At 56.7% G+C, this 14,903-nt stretch overlaps 1 protein-coding gene across 3 annotated transcripts in view; it reads left to right on the top strand.

Annotated features, from left to right (window-relative positions):
* The window catches only part of SLC39A11 (solute carrier family 39 member 11), a 101,670-nt gene that overhangs the window by 57,027 nt on the left and 29,740 nt on the right, over positions 1–14,903 (top strand). For all 3 annotated transcript variants that reach the window (XM_064522806.1, XM_064522805.1, XM_026112469.2), the window contains exon 6: positions 5,978–6,148. In XM_064522806.1, coding sequence (XP_064378876.1) covers positions 5,978–6,148 — 171 coding nt within the window. The remainder of the gene's footprint in view (positions 1–5,977; positions 6,149–14,903) is intronic.

The following is a 14,903-nucleotide window of genomic DNA, read 5'->3' as shown; positions in this document are numbered from 1 at the left end:
TCATAAATCGCGATCCTGGGGGAGCTGATTCACCGCTCACGGGTGTGATCGGAGGCGGGGGACCCCCCGGAGCCCCCGGCGAGGCCCCGCTGCCCTTGGCAGCCCGGCGCTTCCTCTCGGCCCCACCGCGAGGAGGTGGTACATGGGCTCCCAGTGCCGCGTCCACCGGGAGAGGCTTCGTGGACGGGGGGACTTGAACAGCAGCAGTCCCGGTTCAGCAGCCTGTTCGAGTCCGTTGAGCTTCGAGCAAGCATTTGAGAGCGTTAGCGGGAGAGAGGCATGGCTAAGCCCAGGCCTAATTGGAGGGGAGGAGGAGGTCTCTCAAGCAGATGTGAAAAGCAAGAGAAATCTGTTGCCTCCGCAGCTTTGGATTTGACTTCAGGAGCTGAAGCAGCACCGTGGAGAGCTGCTCGAGAGCGGAGGGCGAACGGCTTATTCATCTGTCTGGGTACTGCTTGCAAATGCGGTAAAGCTGAGCTCATAGCTAATGCAAACAGTTTTCATTAAGAAATAATCAAAAATAAAAAACCATTTCACAGGCTGATAAGAAGTCAGTTGGTTTTTATAACTTGCCAGCAGCTTAATCCATACTCAAAGCCATTTATCTTCCTCCAGTGCTGGCTGCAGAGGATATGAAAAATGCAGTAGGTTGCACATATGTAATTAAACTTTTGGCAGAATCTTTGCCCTGCAGCTTTGCTAAGAAGTTGAATAATGATAAATCATGTAGAATATCTAGAGGACTTTTTGTGAACAAGATATAAAATAACGTATGTGGCACACTTAATTATTTGCCATGTGATTGTCTTGGCAATGTTCTTGCAAGCGCCGTTGTCTAATTGTGTCAGCTATTGAAAAAAAAAAACCCCTTTGTTCCACTCTTATCGCTGTTCCAATTTACTATTGAGGCTTTCCTGATTTCCAGCCAAATCCATGTTTAGCCATAATTATTGTTTTGTTCGCCTCCCCCTTGTCTGCGCAGGATGCGGCGTTTCGGGCTGGGTGCTGGGTTAGTGGAAGAGCTGCGCGACTGCTCTCCCCGCACCACGACCCTGGCCCTGAAGCTGCGCGCTGTTATTGTCTGCCCGCTGCAATTATCCTTTTTTCCCCTAGTGCAATTGAAAGTAAAACGCTTTGTTTGACCCATCTGTGGTCCGTGGAGTTGCTGTTATACGTGACATTGCACGGTAGGAAGATGACGCTTGGGTTGCCCCCCTGGCTCTGGCGTTGCTGCCTTTTCCTCTGCTAACGTGCAGACGTTTTGCATGAGCGTTCGCCGTCGTTTCGTGCTCAAACCGTGCGTCTGAGCTATCCTCCCGACTTCCCCGCAAAAGCCGGGATACTTCCCGTAAAGCCTCCCCCGTTTCCTGCTGGCTGGAGCCGGGCTCCTCGCCCAGGCAGGGCGTTGGGGCTCCCCGCTTTCGCCCCGCTCCCCTGTGACCGTCTCCTCCTTGTTAAACGCGCTGTCACCTCACTGCAGGCTCTGGGGACACGGTGACGGCGTCGGTGCCACCGCGTGGCTTTCTGCTCGTTCGGTGACACCGAGCAGGCCGCCTCTGCGTGCAAACTTCTGCACCCGACGGCGGTGACATCTGCGTGCTTGGAAGGGACGGACGTCCTGGCAGGCTCGTGTTGAGCGAAGGAGCTGGCCTGGGCGTTTGCCTTCGTTAGCAAGAGCCGTGACATGAATCTCTTACGGAAACTCGATAATAGGGAGCGAGAGCTGCCGAAATGGGCGATTTCCAACAGAACAGAATAGCTGGAACTTTCCAAATTGTGCTATGTGAGTAATTTGTTCCTGGGAGTTTATTTCTCAGACTGGGATAGCAAAGGAGGGCACAACCCAGTCGAAGGCTCGATTCTGGGGCTGGGGTGGAAGGCGTTAAGATGCTGGTGGGACTTCTTCGAAGTCGCTTCAGCAGCTTTTGGGAACGTCACCCCAGCGCGTTTCCAGCGCTTTGGCTGGACGGGAGAGCTGTGCCGCGGCAGGCGAGGCGTCGCGGTGGCCGGGCATCCCCCGCCGTGCGCCCGTGCCGGGGTCAGCGCCTGCAGCGATGCCGATGGGCAGCACGTGCCCCGGTGCCTCCATCCACGGTCAAGAGGTGAGGTCCAACCGCCCAGGAGGCAGCTTCTCCCAGAGGTGCATGGAGAAGCGTGGTCCATCTCTCGCTGCCGTGGCACGGGAACGTCCCCACCAGCAGAGCTGTGAATTTGTGTTGGGGCCTTTAATTTATTTACGTATTTGTCGCTGCTCTGTCGTTTGCACCTTGGAGCGTGTTTGCTCGAAAAGCTGCAATGCTGCTCGGTTTTCGGGGCATTGCCAACCTGCCAAGGTACGTGCCTGGGTCCCCGTCCCGTGCTTGGGGCCATCGGTCTGGGGAGAGGCGGCTGGCCCTTCTCCGGGACCTTGAGCTCGCTGCCCCGGCTCGGCAAAGCGCGCTTGGTCCCGGGAAAAGCCCCCTCGCAGCTGAGCGTCCGGGGAGCCGTGACCAAAGCCTGGAAGAGGGAACGGGAAAATCTCTGCTTTGAAGCTGAAATGCCAGCAGAAGCCTTGCTCCGCCGTGCTGCAGGAGCCCTCGGAGGGGGCTTGGCTTATTGGCAGACCCATAAAATCCAGGGGCAAGAAAAATAAGGAAAAGGTACAACCAGAATAAGGCAACAAAAAGCCAAATAAACCAACAGCCCCAAAGTGTTGCGGGTTTGAGTGACTGATGCCTCTGAGCTTCCGAGGACTGGGCTCGATGGCTGTGCCGAGCCGCAGCGGGAGGCATCTGCTCCCGCGGGGGCTTCACCCCTCACTCGAGGGGACGGGGCAGTTTGGGGGGTCCAGGGCGTCGCGGGCCGCCTCCTCCCCGACTGTGCTGTGGGAAGAGCTGCGACTGCAAAAGTAATAGTGCGTGGAAAGTAGCCAGAAGGGAGCGTGGTAGCAGGGAGGCTAATTAGCGCAGGCACAAAGAGCAGATGTTCAGACCCCAAAAGTTAAATCTTGCAAATGCCGATGACTTTTGTTTTATCCGTTCTGTTAAGCATCAGGGGAAAAGCAGCTGGAAGGAAGGGTTTGATTTTTTTTTTTTTTGGTTTTTTTTGGCTCGCTCCTTGCTCTGGCTAAACCCCGGGTGAAGGATCCCGGTTCGCCCCGCGGCTCCGCTCCGGTTTGCTCGGTGGCTTTGGGCGAGGTGCCGGTGGGCTGCAGCCGTTCGCTGAGCTCAAGCCGCCTCCGGAGAGGCACCGGGCGGCAGGACAGGCTCCCGGCCGGGATAACCGGCTCCCAACCTGCGGCACTTTGGAGCGGGCCGGCACCGGCCGGGGAGCGCGGTGGGCAGCGCTGCCTCCGGGAGGACGCAGTGGAGAAAGCGAGGCCGAGGAGCCTCCTCTGATTTTGCTTATCCTCGGGGAGATCGAAGGATGACGTGATGAAGGACTTAGTGCAGCAGCAATTTGCAGTGATGGATAGCTCTTCGACTTTGCATTTTATTGCCTATCCTGCCTGGCTGGAAGAGAGAGTGGACAAATGCAGCTGAGAAGGCAGGCTCCAGTCTTTAGGGCTCCGGCAGAAATAGTGGCTTATGAACGCGATTAATCCTGCCTGTGCCTGGAAAGGCCGAGTCTGGTCCCTGGGGTGGCTGAGGAATAGATAAGGAAAGATCTCGTCTTGCAGAGAAAGACGTGCTGGACTCGGGATCGTGCTTTCTTGAGGGACATGTTCTTCTCCAGACTCAACAGCTGGGGGTTGGATTGCTTTTATTTGTTTTGCTTTAACACTTCTGACTTCGGGACTGTGCTAAGGAGGGGCTGGGCCAGGTCACACCGTGAGACAATTAAAAAGACAGAAAAAAGATCCAGGAAGATCGTTAAAGGTACCGTAGTCTGCCTGGCGGCAGTAGTGCCTGATCCTACCCGATACCATGACAGATGGGAGAGTGCCTGTAATTACACTGCACTGTCTGGGATTAAAAAAAAAGTCACAGATATTAGGTTCTGCGTTTTCCCTACGCTCCCACAGCAGGTATCTGCGAGGCTTGCGGAGAGGTGTTGCATTGGGTGACCAAGGCAATCCCGAAATCGCGTTTCTCCGTTTCTGCCTCGGTGCGAGCTGGGCGCAGCGCTCGGGCCGGGCAGCGCGGCAGCTCCGTTGCACCTCTGAGAGCGGCAAGTTTTGGGAAACGCGCCGTGTCGGCAGTGGGTGGGAGCCCAATGCCCGGGGGCGTTCGTGGTCTGGGCCTCGGGCTCGTCCTTCCTAAAAGCACCGCGACGGCGGAGACCCATCGCCCTCCATCCCGGCGGTCCGCGTCGGCACACGGCTGGGGAGCGCGGAGCTGCCCGAGCAGCCGCAGACACCTCTCCCTGCAGCGCTCACCCCGCGTTTTCACGCTGCAGAAATCGCCTCGCGAGACCGTGTTGCCCTTGCTGTTGCTGCTCTTCCACACTTTTATTTAATGTTTATTGCTTTTTATAAAGGGAAAAGTGCCACGAGTGCAAAGAGTTGGTTTTAATCGCTTGAATCTAAGTGCTGTTCTTCAGATGTCACTTGAGCCATTTGTCCTCCCCCTGGACAGTCCTGGAGCCCCAGAGGCTGCGGGTCTCCCTTTCCCGGCGGGATGCGGGATGGGTGCTCGCGGCGAGCCCTGGGGCTAAGGAAGGAGCGCAGTCCTGCCCGTCCGTCCTCGCTGAGCTCCCCCGTTGCACCCGTGTCCGTGCTGAGCGGTGGGTTTGGGGACGGAGGGGCACCTGGCTCCGCGCTGTCCATGATGAGGACGATGTTTATCCGCGCAGCATCCCGCTTTGTGCCGTGTCGGTGCGCTGGGGAGAGGGGCAGGCGGGTGCAGGCGGTGGCAGGAGGGACCGTCACCGTCCCCAGGGAACCATCCGGACACGCTGCGGCCAGCCGGGTTCCTGGTCCTCGCGCTTACTCCTGACTCCTCGCGCTGACTTGCCTGCAGCAAAAGTCTCGGGGTGGCTGGGTCGAGGGACAGGAGGGAGCAGTCGGGGAGAGGGAATTATACAAATCCAGGAGGAGAATTATCTTGGCTAAATGTCAAACCTTCTCTAATGCAACGCCGTAGCTGCTGCTGCACGAAGGCGGGGGGTTTCTGTGCTCGTTTCTTGGCTTCCCTTCACCTTTCCAAGCTGGAGGTGAGCAGCGAGGGTCCCCCGTGGAGCAGCTCTATCGCGGTGCTGGCTGGTGCTTATGCCAGCCTTTAAAACCCCCACTGGTGCTTGCATTTTAGCAGCATGTTTTTAAATCGCTGATTGAAATAATGCTAACAGCAGTTGTCCTGCTGGGAACGTAGATCTGGGGGGTTTGAAAGCCCTTGGTTGTCTGGTGACACGTTAACACGTGGCAATGGTGCATCTTTTGGGAGGGGTAGAAGTAGTCGCTAAGTCCAGTTCAGTGCACTAGCTCGTTTCACAACCATGATGAAATCAAAATGATGGAATATTATGGGGTTTTCCTTCATCAGCGGAGGAAATGACAATGCAAACTTCTGGGGGCCAGTTAGGGGTCGGCTGGTCTTGATGGGATTGACCCAGCAGTTCTTGTGCTGAGCTTTCTGCACCTGTAGGCCGCTGGTTTGCAGGCCTGTCCTCATCAGCTCAGCCTCTGACCTTGCAGCGCATGTCACGAGTTTGCCAGGACTCGCTGAGAGCGGTGGGAGCCCAGTGGGCGATGCTGGGGGAGCCGAGCTGGGCAGGGAGCGGGTTCGAGGAGGAGAGGGGCAGCGGATGAACTTCTGCCTCATCTCAAGGTCTTCCAGGCTCCTGGATGTCGACTCTGAAGCCTGCGTGGGGGAAAGGTGGCCAGGACTGAACCGCAGGGGAGGGGGGACGCTGGCACGCGTTCGGCCGTCTCCCAGCGCTGCCGCGATCGGTTTTTCTTTCTCTTTGCTTTTTCTTTCTGGCCGGGGGGACAGGAGGTGTCCGGCAGCCCATCCATCGTCCTCTCCGCTGACCGGGCTCTGTTTTTCTGTACCCTCAGACAAAGGAGAAAATGGGGAGCCTTACCAGCGGAGGAGAGCGGCGGGGGCCAGCCTGCCAGACGGCCCCCCGGCCTTCCCGGCGCCCAGGGACGGTGCCCCGGCGCCCGGCAGCAGCAGCTGGAGGCGGATTCTGCTGATGATCCTCGCTATAACCATCCATAACGTCCCAGGTGAGCCCCGTCCCTCCCCGCTCGCCGGCGCCGCTCCTAGGAGGATTTCAGATGGCTCCATCCTTTTCTCCCTCCCTTTTCCTTGCCAGTTCGCCGCTTGCAGATGGCACTCGGCAGGGGTCCGGGTGCCTTTTTGACAAGATCCATCACGTTTAGTCTTGCCCTGTTTATAGGGCTGAACCAACGTAAGGTCTTGGCATCAAAACCTCCTCCAAAGAGGAGGTTCGGGGGACTAAGATGCCCTGATCAGGCTTCATGTGTTGTCAGGAGAGACAGGAGTGAGGCAGCCGGACCCTCTGAGAAGCCGGGTTGCCCCCTTGGCCCCTGCTCAAAGCAGGACTGACGCCCCAGTCGGTCTATTTGCAGGTTTAAAACCGGCAGGACAAAGCAGCTCCTTCGTTCCTCGTCACCAGTGCCATGTGCTCAAGAGCAGCACTGAAGACCCTGAAGGTAGCTTTAAATTAGCCACATACACAAAAAAAGGGGGGAAGTGTTGGCAGGAGCAAACCGTAATTGGATTTCATCCTTGAAAGGACGTGTCAGGAAGCTCAGGCTGTGTGTGTGCATCTTGCTGTCTTGGGCGGCATCGGCTGCAGTTTCTTTTTACTGTCACCGAGGAAGGAAACTTCTGTAGAGGTTTGAACAAAGTGTCACCCGTCGCAGTAGGTTAATGACGGCACCGCTGCAAAGTGCTCCGGAGAGATGCTGGTCTAACCTTTCGCTGCTCCTGCGAGAGCACAAAGCCACCCTGGACGGCGGCAGAGGCTCAAAACTTCTCTCTTGCATCTTAAAGGTCACAGCATTAAAGCTTAATGTCCAGAGAGGTGTGTGCGAGCCGTGCCCTGTGGAGGGACCTGCTACCCCACCTCGGGCTTCTGTTCAGCCCGCGCCCTTAAGTCTCCTCGGTTCACAAATGGGATTTTCTAAGGCTTCTTTTCTTTGAGTCCTCCAAGCGAGCAGCCCCAGCCAGCCCACCCTCGGTACAGCCTGGGCGGCTTTTATCTGCTTCCAGCAAGACGCGGCCGCGGTAGGTGGGTCAGCAGCTCGGCTCAGCGGGGCTGTCTGGGCTCACGCGGAGCCTCCCCGGGAAAGGCATCTCCTGCTCTTTTCGGTCTGGCCTGTGCCGTTCTGGTGGTGCTGGCTCTGGAAAGAGCTGGCCTTGCAGCCCTTTTTGGGGCTGGGTGAATAACCGCAATGTCTGTGCTTAGGCGGGACTGCTCGCTGGTAGGAAAGCCCTGCGCGAGCATCATTAATCCGGCAGGGATTCGCCTGGAGTCTTTCAGGGGTTTCAGAGCTTGGACTGAACCTGAGTCTGCCATTGTCTTCGCCAGAGCCAGGCTGTGCGGTGCCAGATCTGATTTGCTCCTCATAAAGGATTTAGGTTGGATTAAACTGGGAGCTTGTGCCTTGCCCATGCTCGTTGTCAGAGCCCTGCCCTGTTCGATACCAGGGTCTCTAGTCCTAGGATTTCTTGCACGAGGCAGGGGTGGTCCTGGCCCTGGCCTTGGTGGTCAGTAGGGCTCTGCGGGACAGGACTCTGCTCGGTTTTCACCAAAATCCTTTTGCTTTCCCAGCAAAGTGCTGTTCTCGCGCTGTCAGTCTCTCCCTAGCGCCGCTTCTCTGATCTAGCGCGGCCTCTTCCTAGAGCGCGGGGTTTGGAAACACGGTAATGTTCTACCTTAATTATCCTCCCTGTAAGTGGAAACGCTGACACTATAATTAGCGCAGACTCCCGCGGCATAATGACACCCTGGTTAACGTGTCGCGTTACGATGAGCGTGTCGGTGCAGCAGCTCGCGGGGTGCAGCCCTGAGCCGTCCTGCGCGAGCCGGGGGTGCTCGGAGCCTCGGCGGAGGGTCGGCCGAGTGGACACCCCTGCCTCTCCCTGCCGCCCGGCTTGCACGGTTGCTCTGTGCCCTCTTCTGCAGAGCTCTCGGCACGTCTCACGCTGACCCTGCTTCCCCGAGAGTTGAACGCTGCAGGTGTTCGCACGGAGCCTGCCGTGAAAGGTGCTCAAAGCAGTTTCCAAAGGCTTTCTGTCTTCCCTTGCCCAGGGAGTAATTTCCTCCTCTTCTACGTGTGAAGACTGAGAGATGGGGAAAAAATGTTTCCCAAAGAGCAGATAAGTGTGCTGATTGCATGGCAGAGCTCCGCGGGGGTGGATGCAAGGGTCGGCCACAGCTGCCGGCGCCGGGAGTCACTCGTTGCTGCAGGGAGGAGGATGAAGCTGGGAAGGGTCTGCTTCATCCACCCTCACCTTGCTGGACCTTTGGTCTGGCCAAGCTTTGGTCTGATGTGCTGGGAGGTGGCAGATTCCCTTTGCTGCGGCTTGGGGCTGAGAGCTGTGTGCTTAAAGGCCGAGAGGGGGGAGAGCAGAAGGGAAAAGCACAGACACAAACGGCAGAGGCAGGAGGTGCCAGATCCCCTTCTCTCCTCCTCCTCCTTCCCTCTTACTGTTCACGAAGGCGTTGCATTGCCAGACGGGTCACGGAAACCAACCCAGCTCCTTGCAGTCTGCACCAGGCAGGTTGAGGGCTGCTTGGCTGGGTTTGGCCAAGAAACCAAACCTTTAACCCGTCTGCCGCGGCCGCCCTCCTCCGCAAGCATCTCCGCTTCTCTTCTCGCCCAGCAGCAGCGGAGATGCTTGCGGAGGAGGGCGAACGCGGGGAGCAGCCTCCTGCATCCGCTTGGTGTTTAGCGGCTTCTCCAGGCCAGCAAAAGGCTCGTTAGTTTGTTCCAAAGCTGGGGCTGGCAGTGTATGGAATAAATTGATAATGACAGGAGATGCCAAACTGCAGAATATGCCTGCTGATTAATATTCATATATACGGGGTTTAGCAGAACATTAATTATGTATTTAATCAAGCCCCGTTTATTCTGGTTCGTCTGCGTACCTCGGGTGGTTGTTATGCTGAAGACTCGAGATTAATTAAAATGTTACTGGATTATCACAAATAACAATTAGCGAGGTGCGAGTTTGAGCTCCTTCCTCTCTGCACCCGTTTAAAAGGGGGGAGGAGAGCGCGGGGCGCCAGACGTCGCAGAACCGGCACGAGCCCCCGCGCCGCCGGCCGCCCTCGCTGCGCCCTGGGAGAGCGTGGCACGTGCCATCCCTCCGTGCGCCCGGGTGTCACTGCCGGATCACGGCAAGCTTTGCGTCCCGGGTGTCACTCCTGGATCACGGATCGTGGCAAGCTTGGCATCCCGGGTGTCACTCCTGGATCACGGAGCGCGGCAAGCTTGGCATCCCGGGCCGCACTGCAAGCTTCGCCTCTCCTGCCTTTTGTTCGGGTTAGAGCAGTTGGGCTTCATCTGCCAGGGACTTGGCGAGTGCCCCGTTGCTTGGAGACAAGAGGTGGTGCTTTGCAGCGAAGATAACGTTGCCAAGGGAACCAAGCCCTGAATTTCCCTATTTTTCCCGTTGCCTGGGGGCTCGGCGGGTGGGCAAGAGGCGTCCCGGGGAGGGCCTGAGGCTGCGGAGCCCGGCGCAGGGGCAGAGCAGCGGGTTGGCACCCAGGTGCTGAGCGTGCGGCGAAAGGAGTCCGTTTTGCTGCAGCCCCTCCACCGCTTCCTTTTTGCAATAAATGCCACTTTTCTGTATTCAGTCCTATCGCTCCGTGTTTGTTCCCTAATTCCCTCTCTGCTCTGTTTCTGCCTCAGGTGTCAGAGTGAAGCCGAGGTGTCTGGAAGAGAGCGAAGCGGCCGGGGCAGGGCGAGCGGGGCCGGGGCGGGCAGAAAGCCGTGGGGTCTCGCGGGGAGGAGGCGACGGCGTCCCCCCCTCGCCCGCTCTGCACCCCCCCCTCGCCCGCTCTGCGCCCAGCACGCGTGCGGTGCCACCTGAAATTTTTTTCTCCATTTCTCATTACCAGGAACTGATTAACGAGTCACGAGCTTTCTTATGAGAAGGATCCAATCAAGCATGGAAATCAAAGGAGCAGGAAAGAGTGTGTGAGGCAAACGTGGAGCGAGCTCGTCTTTGGTGGTGGAGCCGCTGGAGGGGAAGGTGGAATTGTTGTAGGGATGCAGCAAGGTATCGCGATGGGCAGGAGAGAAGGTTTTAGATGGAAAGCCTCTTAGGTGACGTCACCGATAGGCAGGACAGATGGATCTGCCGGGACGCTGCTCCGGGATGGGATGTAACAGCTGGGGAAAGGTGCAGCCCGTGGCCGGGGCGGGAGGTGCAGAGCTTGCACCGCTCGCGTTGTGCTGCGCGACTGTCCCTCTGGGCGTCCTGACGTCAAGGCACGATCAAGCCCTTTGCTGACGGTGGCAGCTCCTCACCTTGGCGGTTGATTTAGGCCAGGTTCCTCCCTTTCGCCATGTCACCTTGGCGGCTCTGCATCATTTTTCCATCCCTGAGGAAGGTGCAACGTGTCTGGAAGCAAGTGCTGCTGATCTAGTTTATCCCAGGAAACCTGGGAGAGCACAGACGTCTGCAACAAGGCATGTTACGTGTCAAAATGATTTGAAACATGCTTGTTTGCAGCTTCAGCTGGGGCAAATAAAAAAGGTTTGGCTAAATGCCCTTGCACCAGGTAGGATCCTGCCTGCTGCCTTTTCCAAGGGGAGGATTTGGCTGGCGACAGCCCTGGGAGGGAGAACTGCCTGCTTAGATCCCACCTGGATGCTTGCTTTTCTTCGTGTCTTTCTGCAGTTTTAATCATTTTTAATGTTCTTTTATGTGTCTCCTGCTTTACGACTGTCTGGGCGAGAAGAGCAGACGCTGTGTTTCAGGCCTGATAAAGTGGGCTGGTGGGTGCTTTGGGCTGGGGATCCTGCGGGCAGGGGAGGTGAGTTGTGGCCGTGGCTCCGTTCCCGAAGCCTCGCAGCCGGCTCTCCGTCTGGGGAAGTAATGAAAGTGCCATGTCCTGAGAAACGTCCCGAGCGAGGTGGAGCTGCGGCCGCCCGGCTTCCCGGGCAGATGGAGACGCCAGGCGTAGACAGCTTCGCTGTGAAGTTGGCATCTACGTGTATATGTGTTTTGGTCTGAGCCGCTCCCCGGGTGGGAAGGAGCTGGGATGCTGGCGGCTGCGGCGGTTTCAGCCAGGGCACCCCAAAAGCTCGTTTGTCAGACCCAAACCTGAGCTGCGGCTTCCTGCGGTGGAGCAGGTGCCTGGTCCTCAGCCGATGGGTGAATCCGAGGTTCAAACGGAGCCGAGATTGCCCTTGGCCGAGGAGGACGATGCCGAGAGAGGGATTTGCGGGTGGCGGCAGCGGCACGGAGGCTGCGTTGGGAGGGTGCAATTTCCACGCTGGTTGCTTTGTCATTAGCGAAGACTGATTGGATTCAGTCGTCTGGGACAGGCGTGCTCCTGCCCTCGGCCTCCGGAGACAAGTCTGGGATAGCGCGTGTGATATTGCATCTCAATTACAAAGAAAAATGATTATCTCTCTGAATACTTCTCAGGGATCCATTCGGGGTTTGCAGTGTTCATTTTGGGTGATTTTTTTTTTGTTGGTCTATTGAAATTGAGACTCTTACACGATTGTCGAATTCGACGTGCGTTCGGTACCCATTGTGTTTTGCAGAGAGTGCGCGAACGTGAGCTGTTTAGCTGTGCTGATTAATATGTATCTCTCCTCTGTGTGCCTGTTTCTCTCCGAAATTAAAGCAGCCCTCCTTCCGCTGTCAGTTCTGCTATTTGCATTGGTATTGATGATTCTTCTTAAGCAATTTTGCAGCACCTCTGATTTGTGCGGAAAGGCTTTAATTTTAGTAGCAGAAGGGAGGAAGATAAGATTTGCTTATAGCTTGGATTTCAGAGAAATAGGGTGAAAAGGAAGACAAGGGCTAAGGGGGCAGGCGTCCGCATGTGCCGGTTCGCACACGGCATCGCTTGTGCAGCAATTTGGTGGAGCTAAATTGCTCAGCAGGGTTCAAGGGAGCAGAGGAGACCGTTGGCCTTGGGGCCACCTCTTCAGGCTGCACTAGGAAGGAAAGCAAGATTAACGCTTGAGCAGTCACTAATCTTTCGCAGCGCGTCCTGCTCCCGGCCTGGCCGGGAAGGCGGGTTTCCGCGGCCGCTGCCCGTTGCCTCTCGCGCTGAATTTCCAGCGGGGCCCTTCGGGTGCAGAGGTGTTTGCTGTGCCAGCCGCGCCGTGGCCCCGCCAGCAGCCATGGGCGGGAAGGAGGAAGGTTGGATCAAGCACAGCTGAAGGTGGGTTTTGGCGATGCCAAGAGCATCGCGTAGGGCGGTGACTCCCCGGCGCTCGGGAGGTCGCTCAGCGTGTGCAGGTGCTGGCTCTGCAAAAGGTTGCTTTAACCTTCCGTTAAACCCCTCATTAATCATGGCCTCGTCAGCAGGTATTTTGACATTTGCATGTGTTAAGCACCTGGATGAATTGGAACGGCAACTGGCTCAAAGTCGTTACGCTCCGGCGCAGAGGGGCGGAAAGCGGAGCGAGCTCGCTGCCAACGGCGGCACGTGAATAGCAGCTTTCTCGCCGGAGGCGGCACGTGAATAGCAGCTTTCTCACCTAACCTAGCCTGGCTGCAATTTCACGTGCTCCGCGGGCACGGACGGCAGCGTTTCACGTCGAGCCGGGAGGCTGCGTGGCCCGATGGCGAAGTGGAAGCGAGGGCAGCGTCTCTCCCGCCGCGCCGACAGCAGCTCGCGTTTCCAAAGCTCATTTTTGGGCCGGTGCCTGGAAAGCTGGTGGAGAGCTGATAACGTACGTTTATCTCTGAGGCATCGCTTTTAGCTGATGAGCAGTGTCATGTACATGGCAACGGCCACAAAGGTGACAAAAGCCAATTAAAGACGGTTTTTCACCGGCTGCAACGAAAGCGCGCTGCGGTTTGCACGTGGGACTTCCTTGCCCGTCTTATCCCCGTCAGCTCTGGCCGTCTGTTGCATTAAACAGTGTGAGCAGCGTGAGGGACCATTTCTGTGCCAGCAGATGAAACCCTGAATACCCTGGGTGGAGGCAGGTTTCGGGGGCAGAGGCGTGCTCGGCGCGGTGGGAAACCCTCCAGCGAGCGCCGGGGCCGCTCAGCGCCCGAGAGCCCCTTTCCAGCACGGCTCAGCCCCTGCTTTTGGGGTGCTTTTGGGTTACTGTTTTTGGGAAGAGGGTTGTTCATCTGGAGAAGCATTTGCATGAGGGTTTTAGGGTGTTGGGCAGCAAATGCCAGCAACCTCTAATCCTTTACAAAAAGGTACCCACATTCATAAGCGCTCGGCTGTGTCTAGCCTCATCAGCACGTATTTTTCCATTTGCATTTATTAAGCATCTAGATGAACTGAAACTAATAAGAAATAGGTGCATGTAGTTAGATGGTGTGAAGACCCAGTGCTGGAGGCTTTATTCAGACAAAGCTCCTGTGAAATCGCTTAAAATCCCTTCAGAATAAGGCACTTGGATTGCTGGTTAACTGGGGCTTAAAATCCGCTTTAATGGAAGTTTAACTGCATTGTGTCGCACCCAGCAATGTGGTTTTACTTTACCAGGGCTCGGATTCAGTAGGATGTTGCTCTCTGTCTACACCCTCTGTTCATTTTCTCGCTCTCTATGTGCAGGAGTTATGTAATAACGGGGGTTAATTTACTTTACCTGCCTCTGAATTTATACGGGCTCCGTGAGAGATGCTGGTTGTTCGTTGGCTTGAATTTCTAGGGAATCGGAAGGGGGCTTGTGCCGCTGGTTTTCCTTTGCGAACGGCCTGCCGAGGGACACGAGCGGCTTCCGTGGTGGCACCAAGCTTGTTTCATGCTTGGGAACTAAGCTGCGAAGGCAGGAGCTCGGCCAGCCCCGCGGCACGTCCCCGGCCACGGCGGCTGCTCCGTAAGGATGCAGGAGGGATATTGGGAATACAGAGGTGAGCGGTGCGAGGGCCGGGGCTGGAAAGCGGCTGAGCTTTGCTGCTGCTTGTTTGCAGCCCGGGAAGGAGCAGGGCAAAGGGGCCGTGCCGAGGCATCAGCCTGGGATCCCTGATCCCTGCCTTGCCGCGTAAGCTGCCGTGAATAGGATTAAAAACAGCAGTCTGCTTAATTTCACCCACTTCTTTCAGCTTGCCAAGCTCTTACGGACCTGTGCGATGGACGATAAGGGAAAGATTTGGTGGGAAATGGTAAGCTGTTCCACTTTCAAGCTGATCCTTTGAACTTAAAGCTTTCATGGCATTTGCATCGTATACGTGTTTGCAGACAAATGGGTTGTGGCCCCTCTGGAGCCCGGCTGATCCGAAATACGGAAATTGCTTTTGCTGCATGAGCCAGCTCGTCCCAGCGAGTCCCTGGCTCATTTTGCCTCCGAGGCAGGGCTGGGCCGAGCGCCTGAGCACAAAATAGATAATTCGAGAGAATTAGAGCAAAGGAGCAGTGTTCAAAGGGTTGACTCCCTCCTTGTGTCCCATGTTCTGCATAGTTTGGGGTTTCTCCCCCCTTTGCTCGAACACCAGGCGCACACCGAGCTGTTGGCGTGTGTCTGAGCAGCGAGTCCGGTCTGCCTGGAGCCTCCCCTGCTCCTCCATCAAACTAAAACTTTATTGCTGCTGTAAAAAATGGGAGATTTACTGCAGGGAGAACTTTCTTTTGAAAGCAAAAGGAAGGCTTTAGCCTGGTGCTGTTATGAAGTTATTTTTGTATTTTGCACGTTGTCCTTGTCCAAGGCAGTTGGGTCACAGCGGATGTGTCACCCCCAGCTTCCCCGGCTGGCTCGCGTCTCTCATGCCCCGTTTCAGTCCAGCCTCCTGCATCGTTCCCGGTTTCCGTAGCCTGTGAGCGGGATATGACAGCGGAATTGGAAAGCGGCTCTG

Source organism: Dromaius novaehollandiae, chromosome 18 (genome assembly GCF_036370855.1).
Source record: "Dromaius novaehollandiae isolate bDroNov1 chromosome 18, bDroNov1.hap1, whole genome shotgun sequence".
In the NCBI taxonomy this organism is placed as follows: Eukaryota; Metazoa; Chordata; class Aves; order Casuariiformes; family Dromaiidae; genus Dromaius; species Dromaius novaehollandiae.
This window is presented reverse-complemented; position numbering and strand designations above follow the sequence as displayed.